At 34.7% G+C, this 18,534-nt stretch overlaps 1 protein-coding gene across 2 annotated transcripts in view; it reads left to right on the top strand.

Annotated features, from left to right (window-relative positions):
* Calr (calreticulin) overlaps nucleotides 1–18,534 on the top strand; it is a 49,419-nt gene that overhangs the window by 22,441 nt on the left and 8,444 nt on the right. For both annotated transcript variants that reach the window (XM_090414504.1, XM_090414505.1), the window contains exons 2-6: nucleotides 1,291–1,395; nucleotides 2,714–2,917; nucleotides 5,418–5,512; nucleotides 15,965–16,174; nucleotides 17,728–17,985. In XM_090414504.1, the coding sequence (XP_090270630.1) occupies nucleotides 1,291–1,395; nucleotides 2,714–2,917; nucleotides 5,418–5,512; nucleotides 15,965–16,174; nucleotides 17,728–17,985 (872 nt within the window). The remainder of the gene's footprint in view (nucleotides 1–1,290; nucleotides 1,396–2,713; nucleotides 2,918–5,417; nucleotides 5,513–15,964; nucleotides 16,175–17,727; nucleotides 17,986–18,534) is intronic.

Consider the following 18,534-nt stretch of genomic DNA (forward strand, 5'->3'; position numbering starts at 1 on the left):
AAATGCTAATTCTCTTCAACCTAATTCCATATGTGAAACTGTCATAATATTCATTGTGTGTGTGTGTGTGTATATAACTTAGTTTTAACACTTACAAATTTTAACATATTCGGTTGAATTTTGTTGCTGCCTTGGGAAATCAAACTCGCACACATCTAATTAATAACAATAGTTTTTAGCTAGATACTGTGTTTGCCATGCAACATATGGTTTTGTTTCAGTCTATACAACATAGTTTCTGTATGAGAGAACATGTGATTCATTAGTGTTTTTATCCCAGTTGTCTCTAATTGCACTATTTGTTGAGAAATATATTACAGACTCCTCTTACCTTATTCACTGGCATAATAAAATTACTTGTTTTTATTGCCTCTGCAGTATAGTGGCTGTTAGGGAGGGCGTGTTGTTTGCCACTGCAAGCTAGTTTCTATCTCCTCACATGAACTTGTTTAAGCTTTTTTTTCATGTGTGAAGTATATACGAAACTTTTATTGGTAACAGAAAACTAGCTCGGATGACAGTGATAATATAAAACTAGTTTTGATATGCATATAAAGTCAATATCAACAGTCCCTGATTATGAACGCGTGATGAAAGGGACAGGAGATTTGGAGCTTCCATGGAGAGCATTTGAAGTAAATACAATTAACCACTGCTTTGAAATGAAACATACGAATAAGCAATACTAATATTCATTAAGCACTTAAATACGCAGGAAGCAAAGTTTGTGAACCAACACCAATGTGTGAATTTTTCCATTAAAATATAAAAAATAACAAAAAAGAAATAATAAAAGTTAAATACGTTTCTTTTAAAATAAAAATCTACTTAGTCTTAAAACATTTTAAATTTGGTTTCATTATTTCACGGCCCCCTCAACAAAACCTACGCCCCCCCAGTTTGGGAAGCGCTGAGTTAGGTTACTAACAAACCAAATTACTTGGCTGAAAGTCCATTGAGTTGAATGTGGACGAAATAAAGGGCTTGCAACATTTCTAGCTATGTAGTTTCCGTTTGTTGAATAAGTGGCTTTTTCACTAATTAAAATAGATTGACCTGCAATCATTTCCTGTTTAATTACAACCAGTATTATAGCAAATGCCACTGATTCATTTACTATAACAAGCTACAAATTAAATTCCTTACCACTTGCAATAAGTATGCTACCATGCTGAACTTGCTATAGAAAAGTGACTAACTGACTACTGTGGTCCCTGAGTTTGCTATAATAGGAATTTCAGAATGAAAACCTGTTTTTATGTTTGTTATAACCTGGCATTTATTTTGCAGACAAATGGGCAGAGCGATGGATACAGTCAGAACATAAAGGCCGAGAAATAGGGAAATTTGTGTTAACTGCTGGAAAATTTTTTGGTGATCCAGAGAAAGATAAGGGTAAGTTTTTAAATATTGAAATTATTTTATATTTTTAAAGATTTTTTTTTAAATTGGTGTAGCATGATACATTAACATTGTTAACATGTTTTGAACAGGTTAGATCTTGTTTTATTGAGATTTCATTTCTCATCCTTGAAATAAATGTGGAAGGATGATCAAATTCACACCTGATAGTTGGACAAAAAGTGGCAAAATAGCATGATCTATTTATATAGATTTAGTTATTTCTGCATGTAGCCTGCTTGAACAAAAATGAAAGATTTAACAAAAACTTCATTCACAAAAATGAATCAACAGATCAACATTGCATGTAAGGAATATGAACATTAATACTGCCTTACTTATTATCCATCTTTCCTGTGGTGCACCTTGATATCTTAATAGGATATTAAGCTGGTAACTTGGAAGCTGATAGCCAAATTGTATTCTATATTAGCTGATCAAGACAGACCACTTGTAAACTATTCAACATGCAATCCTTGTGCAGTTGTCCTAAGCTTATTTTCATCGTTCATGCATGAATTAGTGTGATTATTTTAGCTTAGGTTGTAATGCAATCTACGTAGAGCAGAATAGACCTCTCCAGTATATTTGGAAGGATAGCTGGTTTAGAAAAGGTCCAGAAGCTGTTTTTTTCTCCGTAAATTTTTTTTTTTTTTTTTTACTAAACCCAAAATTTTCATTATTTTACTTTATTTTGGTTGACTTCATGCTTATGGCTATAGTCTTTTGTCTTAAATGCTGTTTATGTGGAGAACAAAAATCCAAATTCAGTGGTTAAGTCTTCTTTACTAAAAGAAAATTTTCCCTCATGCATGGCTGGGCTTTTTGTTTGTAATATCCTGATAACATTCCTTAGGCTGGCAGATGCATGACATCCATTGACTGAACAACCTTTTTAGTAAACTATATTTTTGCTAAAAATACTTCATGATAAACTTGAATCATGGTATTTTTGAGTAAAATACTGTAATTTTAGTTAGTACATAAAATTATCTTTGAATTACACATTCTCAGTAGTGTTTCTGCACTTTGATCTCAGAGTATTTTTGCCTGGTTTACTTCATCACTTCTCATGCTTCCATTTTCCTGCAAGCAAGTATAAACACAGCAAACTACCAAACTAGCTTTTTAAAAAGAGCATTATCCTTTCTCTCTTTCTTAGACTAAAATTTCCATGATTTTCGTGAAAAACATATTCATTCTCTTAGCCTCATAACCTCGCGTATGGGATTACCATGCTGCAAGTTATGTGATCTCTCAGAAAATAAATGTATTTATACTGTGTTCAAACTTTCTAATTATTTTTTTTAAGGAATCCAGACATCCCAAGATGCTCGTTTCTATGGTGTATCAACCAAGTTTGAACCTTTCAGCAATGAAGACAAAACTTTAGTAGTCCAGTTTACTGTAAAACATGAGCAAAACATTGATTGTGGTGGTGGTTACCTGAAGATATTTGATTGTAGTCTTGATGAAAAAGATCTTCATGGAGAAAGTCCCTATCTCATAATGTTTGGTAAGTTTGTTTTTGTTTCCAGTTTGAATGAAAATATGGTCTGTTCATAGATGTTATGATATTATTAATTATTTCAGTATTTCATTGTATTTTATTTTTGAGTATGAGAGGTTTGTCATATTGTATAAAATTTTCAGAGAAACTTTGAACTTTTAACATCATAAAATTATATTATATTTTTACTAAATTAAAATATTGGCATTCTGTTGAACTGTTAGTGTTAACATTTTATATAGACTGTTTTAATTATTTTAAAAAAAAAAATTTTTTTTAACTAAATGGCTTAAGGAAATTACAACATATACTAGGTAATTTCCTTAAGCTATTAAGAAATAGCTTAAGAAATACAACGTAAACGTATATTTATTTTAATATACATTAAAATAAATGTTAATACACTTCTATATACTGGCAACGTCACGTTGCCATTTTCACAGAAACTTAAAAACAAGACACGTGCATGCAAGCACAACAAAGAGTAAATGAGGATGAAGCAGGAAGCTATTCTTTCTCCCAAAAGTCCTGATGGTGCCCCCCTAGTGGGTAATGTTGGTATTCTTGAGCAATTAGGCTGAAGGTCTTCTGATGTAGGTTTCCCAAATTTGGGGCAATCTCATGCAACCAAATTTGTTGGGGTTTGGATTGTTTCTTAGGGCTGAGGCTGATTCCATGAAAAGCCTTTCGTATTTGTGATTCCATAAAAAGCCACGATAATACACCATAGCAATATCGTGGCTTTTTTCCACCGTATTCTATGGTGGGTTTCCAGCGCATGGTCTGCAAGACCAGAGTGGCTGTATTGGTGAAACCAATACTATATCCGGTTTATTGGAATATATTAGGAATTGTATACTAGGATAATACAACGATTCCTAGTATACATTGTAATTTCCTTGAGCTATTTACTAAAAATGTATAACCAACGTCTAAGCCTTTCCATGATAATTATCTTTAGATATTGCATTTTTGCTATATTTTTATAAATTTATTTTATTTTTGTTTTTTCATTGCAAATTATTTTTGTAATTCTAAAATTAAGAACAACACAATTATAGTATAGAAAGATGTATGCTTGGAATCACAAGACTCGATCACAAAAAGAATACGTGGATAAGAAATCAAACCAGATCATAGGAAGAGTGAAACACCTGGAGTGGGGCTGGGCATATTGCTCGAAGACAAGATTAACGATCAACAAAATAAGTACTGGATTGGATTCCACAAGAGGAAAAATGACCACGACGCCCAGAGTGTTACCAAGCTAGTGAGTCTGAAATGTTCCCTATGAGACTAGATTGAACCTGTGGATTGCAGAGTTTTAGCTGACAGTTTAGCAGAGGAGAGGGGATATGATAGAAACTTTTAAGTTACTAAAGTGATTCTATAAGATTTGATATCCAGGATTTTTTTTCAGTATATGGAGAGTAGGGGGAAAACAAGGGATCACACTTGAAAATTGTCTAAGAATGTAGTTATTAAGGGCAACATTTATTACTTGGATAGGGAAATGGAATGAGTATTTTAACTCCATGGAGTACCTATGTAAATAAATAGTTATAAAAACATGTAGATTTAATGCAAAAAAAGTTCAAAACATTATCACCATATCTTCATTGTAGCCTACAACGAAGATATGGTGATAATGTTTTGAACTTTGTCTATTTTGCAGACTATAGTGGTGGGGATAAATCTAGACCATCTATTGCTCAAAGGACTAGAGAAACATATAGATGTGATCTTGGCTGTTGAAGCTAATCCAGGCTAGTTGATGAAACTAATTACAAATAAAGTTGGAAGCATCTGACAAATAAATGCATTTTTTTACCAGTGGCTTATGGGGGGACAAGGTTTTTTGTGCATGATGCTGTGGTTGTTTCTGGATTACAAATAAATTGAAATGCTTGCTCAGTCTTTGTCCTTTCCTCCCTCTGAATTGGCTCTCACAGACCTCTTTTGAAATGAAATTAAGTTCAAAATTGCTACTTCCATAGTGTTGAGCATTTAGAATATGAAAGCAGAATAGTGTTCAGTCCCTTTCCTGGATCTTATTAACAAAGTTTATTAATCTGTACGATGATTATGCTTGAATAATTCCACATTCTGTGAGCCATATGCTTTGTCAGTCTCGCATGATTCTGCAAAAGTCAATGATTTGGATATACACAATCCATCCATCCCCACAGCGAGATTCAACACCTGTTGGTTGCTAAGCAAATATTCATTTCCTAACAGGTTCGAACAGTTAGCTAACAATTTCATTTGTCTAACTCTACCTGCAGTTTTTTGTGTAGTATCTGAATTCTAAATCTCAAAATAAAGATATCATTGATTAGGTTGACAACCTTGATAGTGGTTTGAAATTACATTGCTTAATTTCCTAGATTTATTTCTTTAATGGAATATTCTACAAATAAAACTAATAAACCATAATTGTTTTTTAAAGAAATTATAATAGATTAATGGAAAAAACTTTTTTTCCCCATGTCTCATTGGTTTTTAGGTCCTGATATTTGTGGACCTGGAACAAAGAAGGTACATGCAATTTTTAACTACAAAGGGAAAAACCTCTTGATTGAAAAAGATATCCGTTGTAAGGCAAGTATAATGAACTTCTCTTAACAGGAATTTCTATGTTCAATGTTAAAGTTGCTAGTCTTAAAGTATAATTTGAACTTATATTTTACTCTTGAAGGTGTCTGCACGGTTAGCCTAGTGGCTTTGTGATCACGGAGATTCCTGGGTTCGATTCCTGTCAGTGACATGAGGAGCTTAAGGATCTTCCTCAGCCATAGCCAAGTTAGCTGGTCTTGGGTGTGGATAGTAGGGTTTTTAATCTGGCAAACCGGCTCTGTGAACACACATGAATACAGTTAGGAATACCTAAGACAATCCTTCCAGCCATAGGTCTGAATTGTCAGCTGTGCTGGTCCCAAGCCCAGATAAAAATTGGGGGAGGGGGGTTGAGGTGGTGCTGTGCCTCCCATTAATAGGGGCTCATGGCCGTTGAACCACCATACGAAATTAAAAAAAAAAAAAAAACCTCTTGAAGGTTATTTCAAGTTAACATCACACCTTCCCATAAACTTATGGGAAGGTGAGATTATTGCAATTTGCTTTATAGAAAGCCAATTATTGGATGCTGATTCTGGTTTTCACAACAAAAATAGGTCTCAGGTAGGAAAAGGCCACTTCCACATTAGATTTAATGGAAGTAATTTTTAATTTGATCTAAGAAAAATGTAATTCCCTGTGATATTAATATGCCATTTTTAAGCAAATCTAAAACTTGAGCATTAGAAAAGGACCGTCTTGATATTGTTACCAAGATAAATAAAACAGACGAGAGCAGCTGTATCATTCAAATCTAAGCAGAAAATTTCCAAATGACAGGAAGGTGCAAAAAAAAAAAAAAAAGTCATTTCTCAACATTTGCATGGCTAATACATGAAGGAAATATATGGAAATTACTAAAAAATATCCAATATGTTTTCATCCAGTGCAACATTGGCAAGGAAAGGGACGAGTTACAACATTCAAAACACGCATCATGAGATGATTCACGTTCTAACTTAGGTATAGTTTATAGTTGACTTGACAGGAATACCTTATTAGTTCAAAGGAACCAATGGAGTAGCTTCTGCAACTAAAATTAATAATCTATTCAATAGTGTTTTAAAAAAAATTATGAATAGTCGATGGTAATTCCACCTTGCTTACCCCTAGAGGGATGCAGCAGAAGATTGGCTTTCTGATAAGGTCCTCTGAATTATTCAGTATACACACTATCTTCATATTTGAGCATTGATTTTTAAGTCATTTGGAGAAAGTCCTTCATATACACATAATTGAAAAACGAATCCTGTGTAACTGTAACACATAATTAGGAGATAAAAAATCTGTTGTAGCTGATTAGTGAAGGCTAGTAATCCAATTTATAGGAGTTACAGCATTTCCATAGTGTTGAAAAAATGAAACTAGCATTTTCCTAGGTCCATTAAAAAAAAAAAAGCATAAGGAACATTCTTGTATTTAAACAAGTTATAAAAATTCCTAATTCCACAAGATATCCTTTTATGGTGTGTATGTACAAATTAGATTTAGCCATAAACATTCAACTAGGTTTGCTTGCATATAATAGTCAATAGTGTCTTCTATGCTGTAAAATGGGAAAGATGCTTATAATGACCGTATTGCTTATAAGCATATTGTCTGTCTGAAATCCTTGTGCTTAGAACTTGCTCTTAAACTTGATGTTTTGCAGTGTAACAACTGTGTATTGTATATAGTTGGGTTCAAATAAGTACATCTATTAATGCATATTTCAATTAATGTTTTCTGTGCCCTTGTACAACTCAAAGTATACACCTACATATTTTCCTTACAAGGAAAATGTTGTCTTTTTTGAAATAAAAAGAAAAGCTTAGTATCGTAACAGCAATATCCATTAGTGAATATAAACCAATTATGCCCTAAAAAACACAGAAGTCAAGTGAAAATCTTTAAGACATCAAAAGAGTGATCATCTTTTTGATATCCCTCAAATTCTGTAATAGATTATCATAAATATATGCCTGTGTAGCTCAGTGGATGTGGCCTTTGCACACCACGGCGCTTGGCCGCACGAAGGAAGACTGTTTCGAGCCTAGTCGCCGAATAGAGGAAATTTTTCTAAGCCTTTTTTCGAACGGTTCCCGAGTTAGCGGATCTCTGGCACGGGAAAGCGGGTTTTTCCTCCCGGAAACTCGGGTCTTTCGTCCCATAAACTCAAGAAAATCGACCGTAGAACCCACATTATTTTCAGACATTAAATATATTGTGTTAGGGTTAGGGACCACGAGATGGCGGCACATTTGACGCGTCTCTCTTCACTGTGTACTGCTTAATTTAGTGATAGCCTTGGGCCATCTATCTCTGATTGGTACCAGTGGAGATTGAACTGCCCACTCAGTCTCCAAAAGTTAGATAGGGCTAAATGGCCTCGCCTACTCCCCGTATACGGGAATGAAAAGACGTTAGCTGATTTTTTTTAAATATATGCCCCGACTGCCTTTCACATCTGCATGGTATTTGCATAAAGAGTATTGTTTGATCAGCTCCACTCGCATTCTTAAAATGCTCATATTCTTGGCAAAAAGAAACCTGTTGGTCTGGACTGTGCCCTTGCAACTGTTTGTATATTGGCAGGAGCACTTGTTGTGAATGGCTCTTTAATTATTACCAAATTTGCATGTGTGTGTGGGGCGGGTCAGGACATTAAAATTAAGGAGAATCTTAAATGGGATGCTTAAAAGTCAAAGCTGTATAACTGGGAGGAGACCTCCACATAGCCTTTAAAGGAATGCAAAGAACCGACCAGGGCTTTTGACCTAATGTCCAATCCTCATCTTCTCGTGGTGCACCCTGTTGGGTATCTACCTGGATACTGAATGAACGAGGCTGAGACGGTAATTTGGGATTTAGCCGACCAAATTGTATTCTTACTGGTTAAACCAAAATATACAAAATGATGGTAGAAGATGACAAAATTTCATGCCGGCTGGAATGTCACCGATTAAACAAGACTCCCGTTGTTTTCACCACAGAACCAGGGCAAACAGCGAAAAGTCAATTACTGGAACAAATCTGAAAGTACAAGACAAAAACCGGCAAGATCTTTCTGAGCAATAAATGCAAAAATGTTATATTCAGGCAACGACAATCAAGGAAAAGGAGTAGCCATAGCATTCAACACAAAACACGAGGCTAATCTTCTCGAATGATAGGCAGTCTGAAGAAGACTAATGTGGGCAAATATAAGAATGGGAAACTGGAAAATGAGACTTATTTGTGCCTATAGTACTACAGAAGGTTCTACTAAGGTAGAAGTGGAGGAATTTTTTTGAGGCTTTAGAAAAAGGAAAAGTTGGTCCCTGTTAGGGATCTAAATAGCAGAGTAGGAAATGATTGTCAGACATACAAAAATATATTGGGAAAATTTGTAGAAAAGTGCAAAGCTAATAATGGCAAATATCTGTTGGGTTTCTGTTCAGGACATGGACTGGTTATTACTAACACCATGTTCCAACATAAAAATGTGCACAAATTCACATGGAGAGAAGAGGCAAGGAATAAGAAAAGTCTCATTGACTATGTTATTGTTGATAGCGATGTTATCTCCCTGGTGCAGGACACCAGAGTGTACAGAGGATTTGAAATTGAAATTTGAACAGAAACCAAGGTTTGGTTCCTGTTCTCAAACTTTCAATTTTTTTTTTGTTCAATAATCTTCATATATTTTAGTCTACAATTCACATCTGAGAGCTGCTGAACTTGGAGATTCAGTGGCAAGCCTTGAAGAAAACCCTGATTGATTCAGCTAGAGAAGCATGTGGTGAATTTGTCTGCAAGGATAAAAAAATTAGAACTCCATGGTAGACACTGGAAGTTAAAGAGGCAGGGAAGGAAAAGAAGAAAGCATATCAAAAGTTCCTGGCAAGTAAGTCAGCTTGTGCTCTTAGAGAATACAGAGACAAATGTAAGAAAGCTAAGCACTCTGTAAAACTAGCATGGGAGGACTTTGGCAAGAATATAGAAAATAAATATCAAGAAGGTGGCAAAATATTCTGGAGGTTGTTGAAGAAGCTTAGGAATGGAGGAAAGAGTGCTGTAAAATGTGTTAGAGATGATAAAGGTGACATGAAAACGGGAGAAAAAGATATCCTTGAAGTATGGTGTAATTACTTTGAAAAACTGCTAAATTAAACAAGCAGTGATAGCACAGTGACAAAAAAAAGAAAGTAGAAATAAAAAAATACTAGAAGTATAAAAAGCCATCAAAGGCTTGAAACGTGGAAAGGCAGCAGGAGTAGATAATATTCGACCAGAAATGCTGAAGTATGGTGGTATAAAAGTCTTTGAGGTTGCACTGCATAGTTCAGAATGCCTGGACAAAGGGACGAATTCCCGATGAGTGGAGTAGAGCTCTCATAGTACCCATATATAAAAAGGGAAATAAAACTGAATGAGAATTAGTTAAATAGACTGTCAGGATCAGATCTTCACTTAACGACAAATAGTTGAGAAAGCATGGGAATATAACAAAGATCTGTATTTAAGTTTTGTCAATCTGGAAAAAGGCATATGACAAAGTGCCAAGAGAGAAGCTATTCAATACGCTGCAGTTATATGGTGTCAATGGGGCATTATATCAAGCAATATTTAGTCTTTATTTGAGTTGTAAGTCAGCAGTTAGAATTGAAGGAAGTACAGGAAGATGGTTTAATGTTAAATCTGGTGTCAGACAGGGATGTACATTATCCCCTTTGTTATTCCTTATCTATATTGATCACATTATGAAGGAAAGTGGTATTAAACATGATATCAAAATTGGAGATGTTAATGTCAGCTCTTTGCTTTATGCAGATGATGTTATACTTCTAAATAAATCCGCTAAAAGTCTGCAAGATTCTCTGACTAAATTGAATAGCTGTTGTAATAGATATGGTATGAAGGTCAGCAATAAAAGACATACACAATGAAAATAGTCAGAATCATTGATAATGTCAACTGTGTTTTGAATGGAGAACCTGTGGAACAAGTAAAACATTTCAGCTACTTAAGCATGATTTTTAGTGAAGATGGTAAATTAAATATGGAAATAGACAACAGAATAAACAAGGCTAGTATGGTAGGAAGTCAAATGAATAAATTCCTATGGAATAAGAGAGAAATTAGTCGGAACACTAAATTAGCTGTATACAAGACAGTGTTCAAACCAGTTTTAACTTATGGATCTGAGAGCTGGATCAGAAGTAAAACACTTGACCAAAGACTAGAGACTGCAGAGATGCGTGAACAGATGGCATCAATGGCAATATCATATTAGAAAAGAACTTGATATTGTCAGATTCAGGAATGCGTTAGCACAGCTAATCTCAGGTGGTATGGTCACGTAAACAGAATGGGCGAGGAAAGATTAGCAAAACAAGTGTTCTCTGCTAGTTTGGCAGGAAAACGACCCAGAGGAAGACCAAGATATAGGTGGATTGTTACATTAAAAAGTGCCTTAGGCAATAGAAATGTAAGATCTGATAGTGTAGGAGTCTTGACAAGTAACAGACTGATTTGGAGGAAGTTAGTAATGATGTAAATTTTTCATGTAGTACTATCATATCCTGTACACCCCTTGTGGATGAACAAGAATTGGATAAGTACCAAATCGACATAATAGGTGTGACTGAAACAAAGAAAAAAAAAACATGCAAGATCTTTCTAAGCACCAAATAGAATGTTTATAGTTATAGTATCATCATCTTCAAATTCCTGCCATGTACCCTCATGGGGTGTACAGGATATATAATAGTACTACATGAAAAAAATTACATCATTATTAATTTCCTATCTACAATTTTCCTCCAAATCAGTCTGTTACTTGTCAAGACTCCAACATTATCAGAGCTTATATTTCTATCATCTAAAGCACTTTGTACCGTATCAATCCACCTATATCTTGGTCTTCTCTGGGTCGTTTTGCTATCAACCTGGCAGAGAACACTTGTTTTGCTAATCTTTCCTCGCCCATTCTGTTTAAGTGACCATACCACCTGAGATTAGCTCTGCTAACGCATTCCTGGATGCTATGTCAATTTCTTTCCTAATATCCTCGTTTTTAATATGATACTGCCATTGATGCCATCTGTTCATGCCTATAATCTTTCTCAGGACTCTCATATCTGTGGTCTCTAGTCTTTGGTCAAGTGTTTTACTTCTAACCCAGCTCTAAGATCCATAAGTTAAAACTGGTTTGAATTCTATACTAGAAGTATAAACTTCTAGTATACAGCTAATTTAGTGTTCCGACTAATTTCTCTCTTATTCCATATGAATTTATTCAATTGACTTCTCACCATACCAGCTTTGCTGATTCTGTTGTCCATTTCTATATTTAATTTATCGTCTTCAGTAAAAATCGTGCCTAAATAGCTGAAATGTTTTACTTGTTCCACAGGTTCTCTATTCACAACACAGTTGACATTTTCAATGATTCTGCCTATTTTCATTGTCTTTGTCTTTTTATTGCTGACCTTCATACCATATCTATTACAACAGCTATTCAATTTAGTCAGAGAATCTTACAGACTTGTAGCGGATTTATTTAGAAGTATAACATCATCCGCATAAAGCAAAGAGCTGACATTAACATCTCCAATTTTGATATCATGTTTAATACCACTTTCCTTCATAATGTAATCCATATAGATAATGAATAACAGAGGGGATAATGTGCATCCTTGTCTCACACCAGATTTAACATTAAACCATCTTCCTGTAATTCTTCAATTCTAACTGCTGACTTACAACTCAAATAAAGACTAAGTATTGCTTGATATAATGCCCCATTGACACCATATAACTGCAGCATATTGAATAGCTTCTCTCTTGGTACCTTGTCATATGCCTTTTTCCAGATTGACAAAACTTAAATACAGATCTTTGTTATATTCCCATGCTTTTTCGACTATTTGTCGTAAAGTGAAGATCTGATCGTGACAGCCTCTATTTGGCCTGAATCCAGCTTGTTCTTCACCAAGCTTTTCTTCCACAATTCTTCTCAACCATACTTGCATAGATCTTGCCAGGAACACTCAGTAGGGAAATACCTCTGTAATTCTCACATGCAGTTTTATTTCCCTTTTTATATATGGGTACTATGAGAGCTCTACTCCAATCATCAGGAATTCGTCCCTCTGTTCAGGCTTTTTGAACTATGCAGTGCAGCCACTGTAAAACTTTTATACCACCATACTCCAGCATTTCTTGTCTAATATCATTTACTCCTGCTGCCTTTCCATATTTCAAGCCTTTGATGGCTTTTTCTACTTCAAGTATGGATATGTATTCCTGACTGCTTGTGTCATTTAGCAGTTTTTCAAAGTAATTACTCCCTACTTCAAGAATATCTTTTTCTCTCATTTTCATGTCGCCTTTATCATCTCTAATTCCTTTTACAGCACTCTTTCCTCCATTCTTAAGCTTCTTCAACAACCTCCAGAATATTTTGCCACCTTCTTGATATTTATTTTCTATATTCTTGCCGTAGTCCTCCCATGACTTGTTTAGCTAGTTTTACACAGTGTTTAGCATTCTTGCATTTGTCTCTATATTCTCAAAGAGCACAATCTGACTTATTTGTCAGGAACTTTTGATATGCTTTCTTCTTTTCCTTCCCTGCCTCTTTAACTTCCTGGGTCTGCCAGGGAGTTCTGATTTTTTTATCCTTACAGACAACCTCACCACATGCCTCTCTGGCAAAATCAATGTTTTCTTCAGAGTTTGCCACTGAATCTCCAAGGTGTTATTCCTGTTCTCAAACTCTTTCATTTTTTCTTCAATAATCTTTGTGTATTTTAGTCTACAGTTCACATCTGAGAGCTGCTCAACTTTTATTCGCTTTAAAACTTTCTTACATGTTATTCTTTTCAATATGAAATTCAATTTTATCTTGCTCAAGACTAAATAGTGATCACTTCCAATTTCAAATCCTCTGTACACTCTGGTGTCCTACACCAGGGAGAAAACATCACTATCAACAATAACATAGTCAATGAGACTTTTCTTATTCCTAGCCTCTTCTCTCCATGTGAATTTGTGTACATTTTTATGTTGGAACATGGTGTTAGTAATAACCAGTCCATGTCCTGAGCAGAAATCCATCAGATATTTGCCATTATTATTAGCTTTGCTCTTTTCTCCAAATTTTCCCAAAATATTTTTGTATATCTCACATCCATTTCCTACTCTGCTATTTAGATCCCCAACAAGGACCAACTTTTCATTTTTCATTGTGTCAGTTGCTTTTTCTAAAGCCTCAAAAAAATTCCTCCCCTTGTACCTTAGTAGAACCTTCTGTGGGACCATAGGCACAAATAAGTCTCATTGTCCAGTTTCCCATTCTCATATTTGCCCGCATTACTCTACTTGAGACTGACTGCCATTCAAGAAGATTAGCCTCGTATTTTGTGTTGAATACTATGGCTACTCCTTCTTTTCCTTGATTGTCATTGCTTGAATATAACATTTTGTATTTATTGCTCAGAAAGATCTCACCAGTTTTGGTCTTTGTTTGTTTCAGTCACCACTATTATGTCGATCTGTTACTTATCTAATTCTCAGCTAGCTCCATTTCTTTGCCATTCAGGCTTCTTACGTTGATAGTACCGATCTTTAACTCTGGTGATGTTGAGTTGGGGTTTATTTTCAGATTTGTTCCAGTAGCTGACTTTTCACTGTTCGCCCTGGTTCCCTGGCGAAAACAACGGGGGCCTTGTTTAACCGCGGAACCCCTAGCCGGCATCAAATTTTGTCATGTTGTACCATCATTTTTTATTTTGGTTTAACCAATAAGAATACAATTTGGTCGGCTAAATCCCAAATTGCCAGCCCATCCTCGTCCGTTCAGTATCCAAGTAGATACCCAACAGGGTGCACCACGAGAAGGTGAGGATTGGACATTAGGTCAGAAGCCCTGGTCGGTTCTCCGCATTCCTTTAAAGGCTATGTGGAGGTCTCCTCTCAGTTATACAGCTTTGACCCTTAAGCACTCCAGTATTTAACACTAAATATGAGAGTCATCTTAAATAGCAGGCAATATTCAAGCCTGCTGTAGTCCCACATTTTTCCAAGGGAAAAATTAAATTTTTTAATGCATTACTAAAGGCAGCTGGTACAGTGAAAGAGGAAAAGTTGATCTTTACAGCAGAGTAGGAAGTGATGTGGAGAAGAGCAAAGAGCTAATAATAATGGTAAATGCCTACTGGATTTGTGTTAAGGACATTGATTAGTTATTACTTAGACCATGTTCCAGTATAAAAATATGCATAAATTCATGTGAAGAGAAGATGCAAGAAATAAGTATAGTCTTGTTGACTGCTATAGTTGATAGCGACAGTTTACCACTGGTTAAGGACATGAGAGTATACAGAGGATTTTAAATAAGTGACACTATTTAATTTTGAGCAGGATAAAATTTAATTTCATATTGTCAAAAAGAAAAAAAAAAGTTTTAAAACAAATTCAAGTTGAGCTATATTCACAGGTGAACCATGTACTGAAGTATACAAGCATCATTGAAAGGGATGGGGGTTTGAAAACAAGAATCAAATTTTGGAGTTTGACTGGCAAATCTTGAAGAAAACATTGATTCAGCCAGAGGCATATGATGAGGGTGTCTGTTAAGATAGAAAAATCACTCGGTGTTGGACGCTTAAGGAGGCGGTCAGTGAAAAGAAAGCGTATGGAAAGTTCCTGGCAAGTATGTCAGTTTGTGCTGTTAGAGAATACAGTGAAAAATGTAAGAAAGCTAAGCTGTGAAACACTAATTAAACAAAAGTAATGAGAAGATTTGCTAAAACCGTAGAAATTAAATATCAGGAAGGTGGGAAAATATTCTGGAGGGTACTGTGAAAAGGCAATACAAAAACTGAATATGAAGATATTCTAGATGTTCAAAGTAATTACTTTTCAAGATTTCTAAATGAAACAAACAGTGAACTATAGCACAAATAAATCATTTCAGCTATTTAGGCACAATTTTTAATGAAGATGTCAAATTAAATTTGAAAATAGATGACAGAATTAGTAAAGATGGTAGGATGTCAGATTAGTGGAGTGGCAGTATCACAAAAGAACTATGTCTTCTTTCTGGAGACTAGAATGAACATTACAGATAAATGATTTGCTACATCATTGACAAATACGTATTTTACAAATATAATTCTACTGAAAAAATTGCAGACTACATTGCATCTAGTACGTAGTATAGGGTAAAGAGCTCCCACCCAGAGTGAAACACTGCCTGGTATGAAATTGTTAGCGTTGTGTACTTTCACAGGATCTTGTGTGGTATCTCAAGGTCTTTGTATACATTTTGATTTGGTATAGTGGCATTGTTTATAATGACTATTTGTTGTGATAACATCAATGGTAGTATTAAATCGTAATGTTTATTTGTAGCGAAAAGTATATTTCATTGCCTGAAAGTATATAAAAGCAGAATTTGATTTATTTTAGGATGATGTATATTCACATCTCTATACGCTCATAGTGAAACCAGATAACACTTATGTGGTAAAAATAGACAACGAGAAAGTTGAGAGTGGCGAGTTAGAGAAGGACTGGAAATTTCTCCCACCCAGAAAAATCAAAGATCCAGAGGCAAAGAAACCAGAAGATTGGGATGATAGAGCAAAAATTGATGATCCAGATGACAAGAAACCTGATGTAAGTTTTTCTCTCCATGTTGAAAGATATTTGGTTACTCAAAAATTAAAAAAATGTACATTGTAATGGATACACAGATTAAAAAAACTAAATTATACTGACATCAGGTACATTCCTTTTATATCCTAGACATTAAGCATGATGCTATATCATTTTCATTAAAGTTACAATCTGTGTCCTGTTTGATTCAGCATATAGCTGAACTTCCTACCTAGAACTATCCTAGTTCTAGGTAGGATACTAATAAATCAATATTTTCTTTATTTGATTTTTGGCATTGGGACCACCTGTTTCTAAACATAAGATTTCTTAAAGAAAACAGTAACTGAAAAATTTTGTATTTAGTGGGATGAACATCATTCAGGATAAAAACTTATAAAGGACAAATTAAAAGAAAAAAAAATTACACATAGCAATTGCAAAAACTAATACAATGGAAAAAATGACCAGGGGTGGTGGTATTAACTACTATGTGTTGAAACAATCCTGGTAGTTGCTGTCAATTTAAGTGGTGTGATGCATGTCAGAGCTGAGGTTTGTGGATGTTAGATTTTTTATGAAAGCAAACCAAACTTAGTGCAGGATGAATCCTTGATTTTTAATTTTTTTGTAGGGATATGGAGCATTTCTGAGACTTCTTCAAACTATCCTGTCTGGCCTACATAAAAAATGTCATAAGAGCAGCAAATTTTGTAAACTCGTGGATTTTTCAGGGGAGAATGTGGAAGTTTTGGCAAAAAAGCCACTTCAGCATTATAATGACAAAGCAGATGTAAAGTAATATAATTGCATTGTTGAAAACTTATCTTAAGGTGTCAGAGGCGTAATTGAGGGAGTGCTTATCCCTTCAACGGTCAAGCAAATGCTGTATTCTCTCACTTGCATGAATAATGTTATGACTGCCAGATACACAGACAACAAAGCGAACATTTCATTGGATAATTTGTTGGCAGTGCGATGAAAGTTCCACTCAATTACTTCATTTGCACTTTGTATATAAAAAAAAAAATGTATACAGCTGTCAACATACACTGATACAGCCAAAAATATATCCCCTCCCCCTAGCAGCAGACTAGGCAACAGGTTGGTTGGGAGTGGTACTAACAAGTAGTCACATCTAAGTAACACGCGGATCCTGCATAGGAAGTGGGAATAATGCATAGTGAAAGAAGAAAAGAGAGGTATTTTAATTCTAACGACATAGGATGGTTTGTACGTTTTGACGATCCTTCATGCTGCTCTTAATAACTTTCCTGGTGCTTTTAGATTTTGTATGGAGCCTAATTATAGTTTACTAGAACTGTGTACAGAGTTGTGCCAGAATACATTTATTTGGACTTCAGTGTTTGGAATGTTTAAGAATTTAATGTTGTAAACCACCCACTTATCTATCTTTTAACTTAATTACAAAAGCACTTAGATTAAAATATTTTGAAAATGAATGTAGTGACTTGAAAAAAAGGGGTGGGGGGGATCGTTAACAGGTGTAGATTCTTTGGAATAATCTTGGAATTGATGTTCAGAATTAATTGCAATAGAAATTTTTTTCTTAGGAGTGGGATCAACCAGAGTACATTCCTGATCCTGATGCCGTTAAACCTGAAGATTGGGATGATGAAATGGATGGAGAATGGGAACCACCAATGATCAACAATCCTGCTTATAAGGGAGAATGGAAACCAAGGCAGATAGACAATCCTAGTTATAAAGGGCCATGGATTCATCCTGAAATTGAAAATCCTGATTATGAATCGGATTCATTTTTATATAGATACAAAGAAATATGTGGTATTGGCTTTGATCTTTGGCAGGTATACACTTTATTTTACTTTTTGCATGACTACTTAAATTTTTATTAAGTTTATTATAGATTTACATTAAAGAATTAAACATTAGCTATAAAATAACCATTACAGTTGGAATAGAGATATAAGAAGCAATTAGTGCATATTTCTAGAATTCATCTTAAACAGCGTTTTAAGTTCTGAGATTTACTGATTAGTTCATCTCAAAGCTGCAACCTTAATATTTGCAGTGATACTATAGGCATAAGAAATATTTTATATGATGAAACAGTGAACTGTATCTATAATTTTTCTATCAATTACAATTTATGGTGTAAAATGGAGATGTCAATCTAAAACAATTGTCATATTTTTGAGGATTATTCATTTGGCTTTAACTATTTCTGATAGTTGTCCTATTATATTTTGAAATACATCATAAATTGAGGGATTGTTTTTTCTTCTAGCATTCAAAGAATGATAAATCTAGCCTTTAAATGCTTGATATAAGAAACATGGAATAACTCAAAATCTTGATACATCAAAATATATATTAATGATCACTAATATTACACT

Source organism: Typopeltis vanoorti, chromosome 25 (assembly GCF_054136105.1).
Source record: "Typopeltis vanoorti isolate ZY-2024b chromosome 25, IOZ_Tvanoo_1.0, whole genome shotgun sequence".
Lineage (NCBI taxonomy): Eukaryota > Metazoa > Arthropoda > Arachnida > Uropygi > Thelyphonidae > Typopeltis > Typopeltis vanoorti.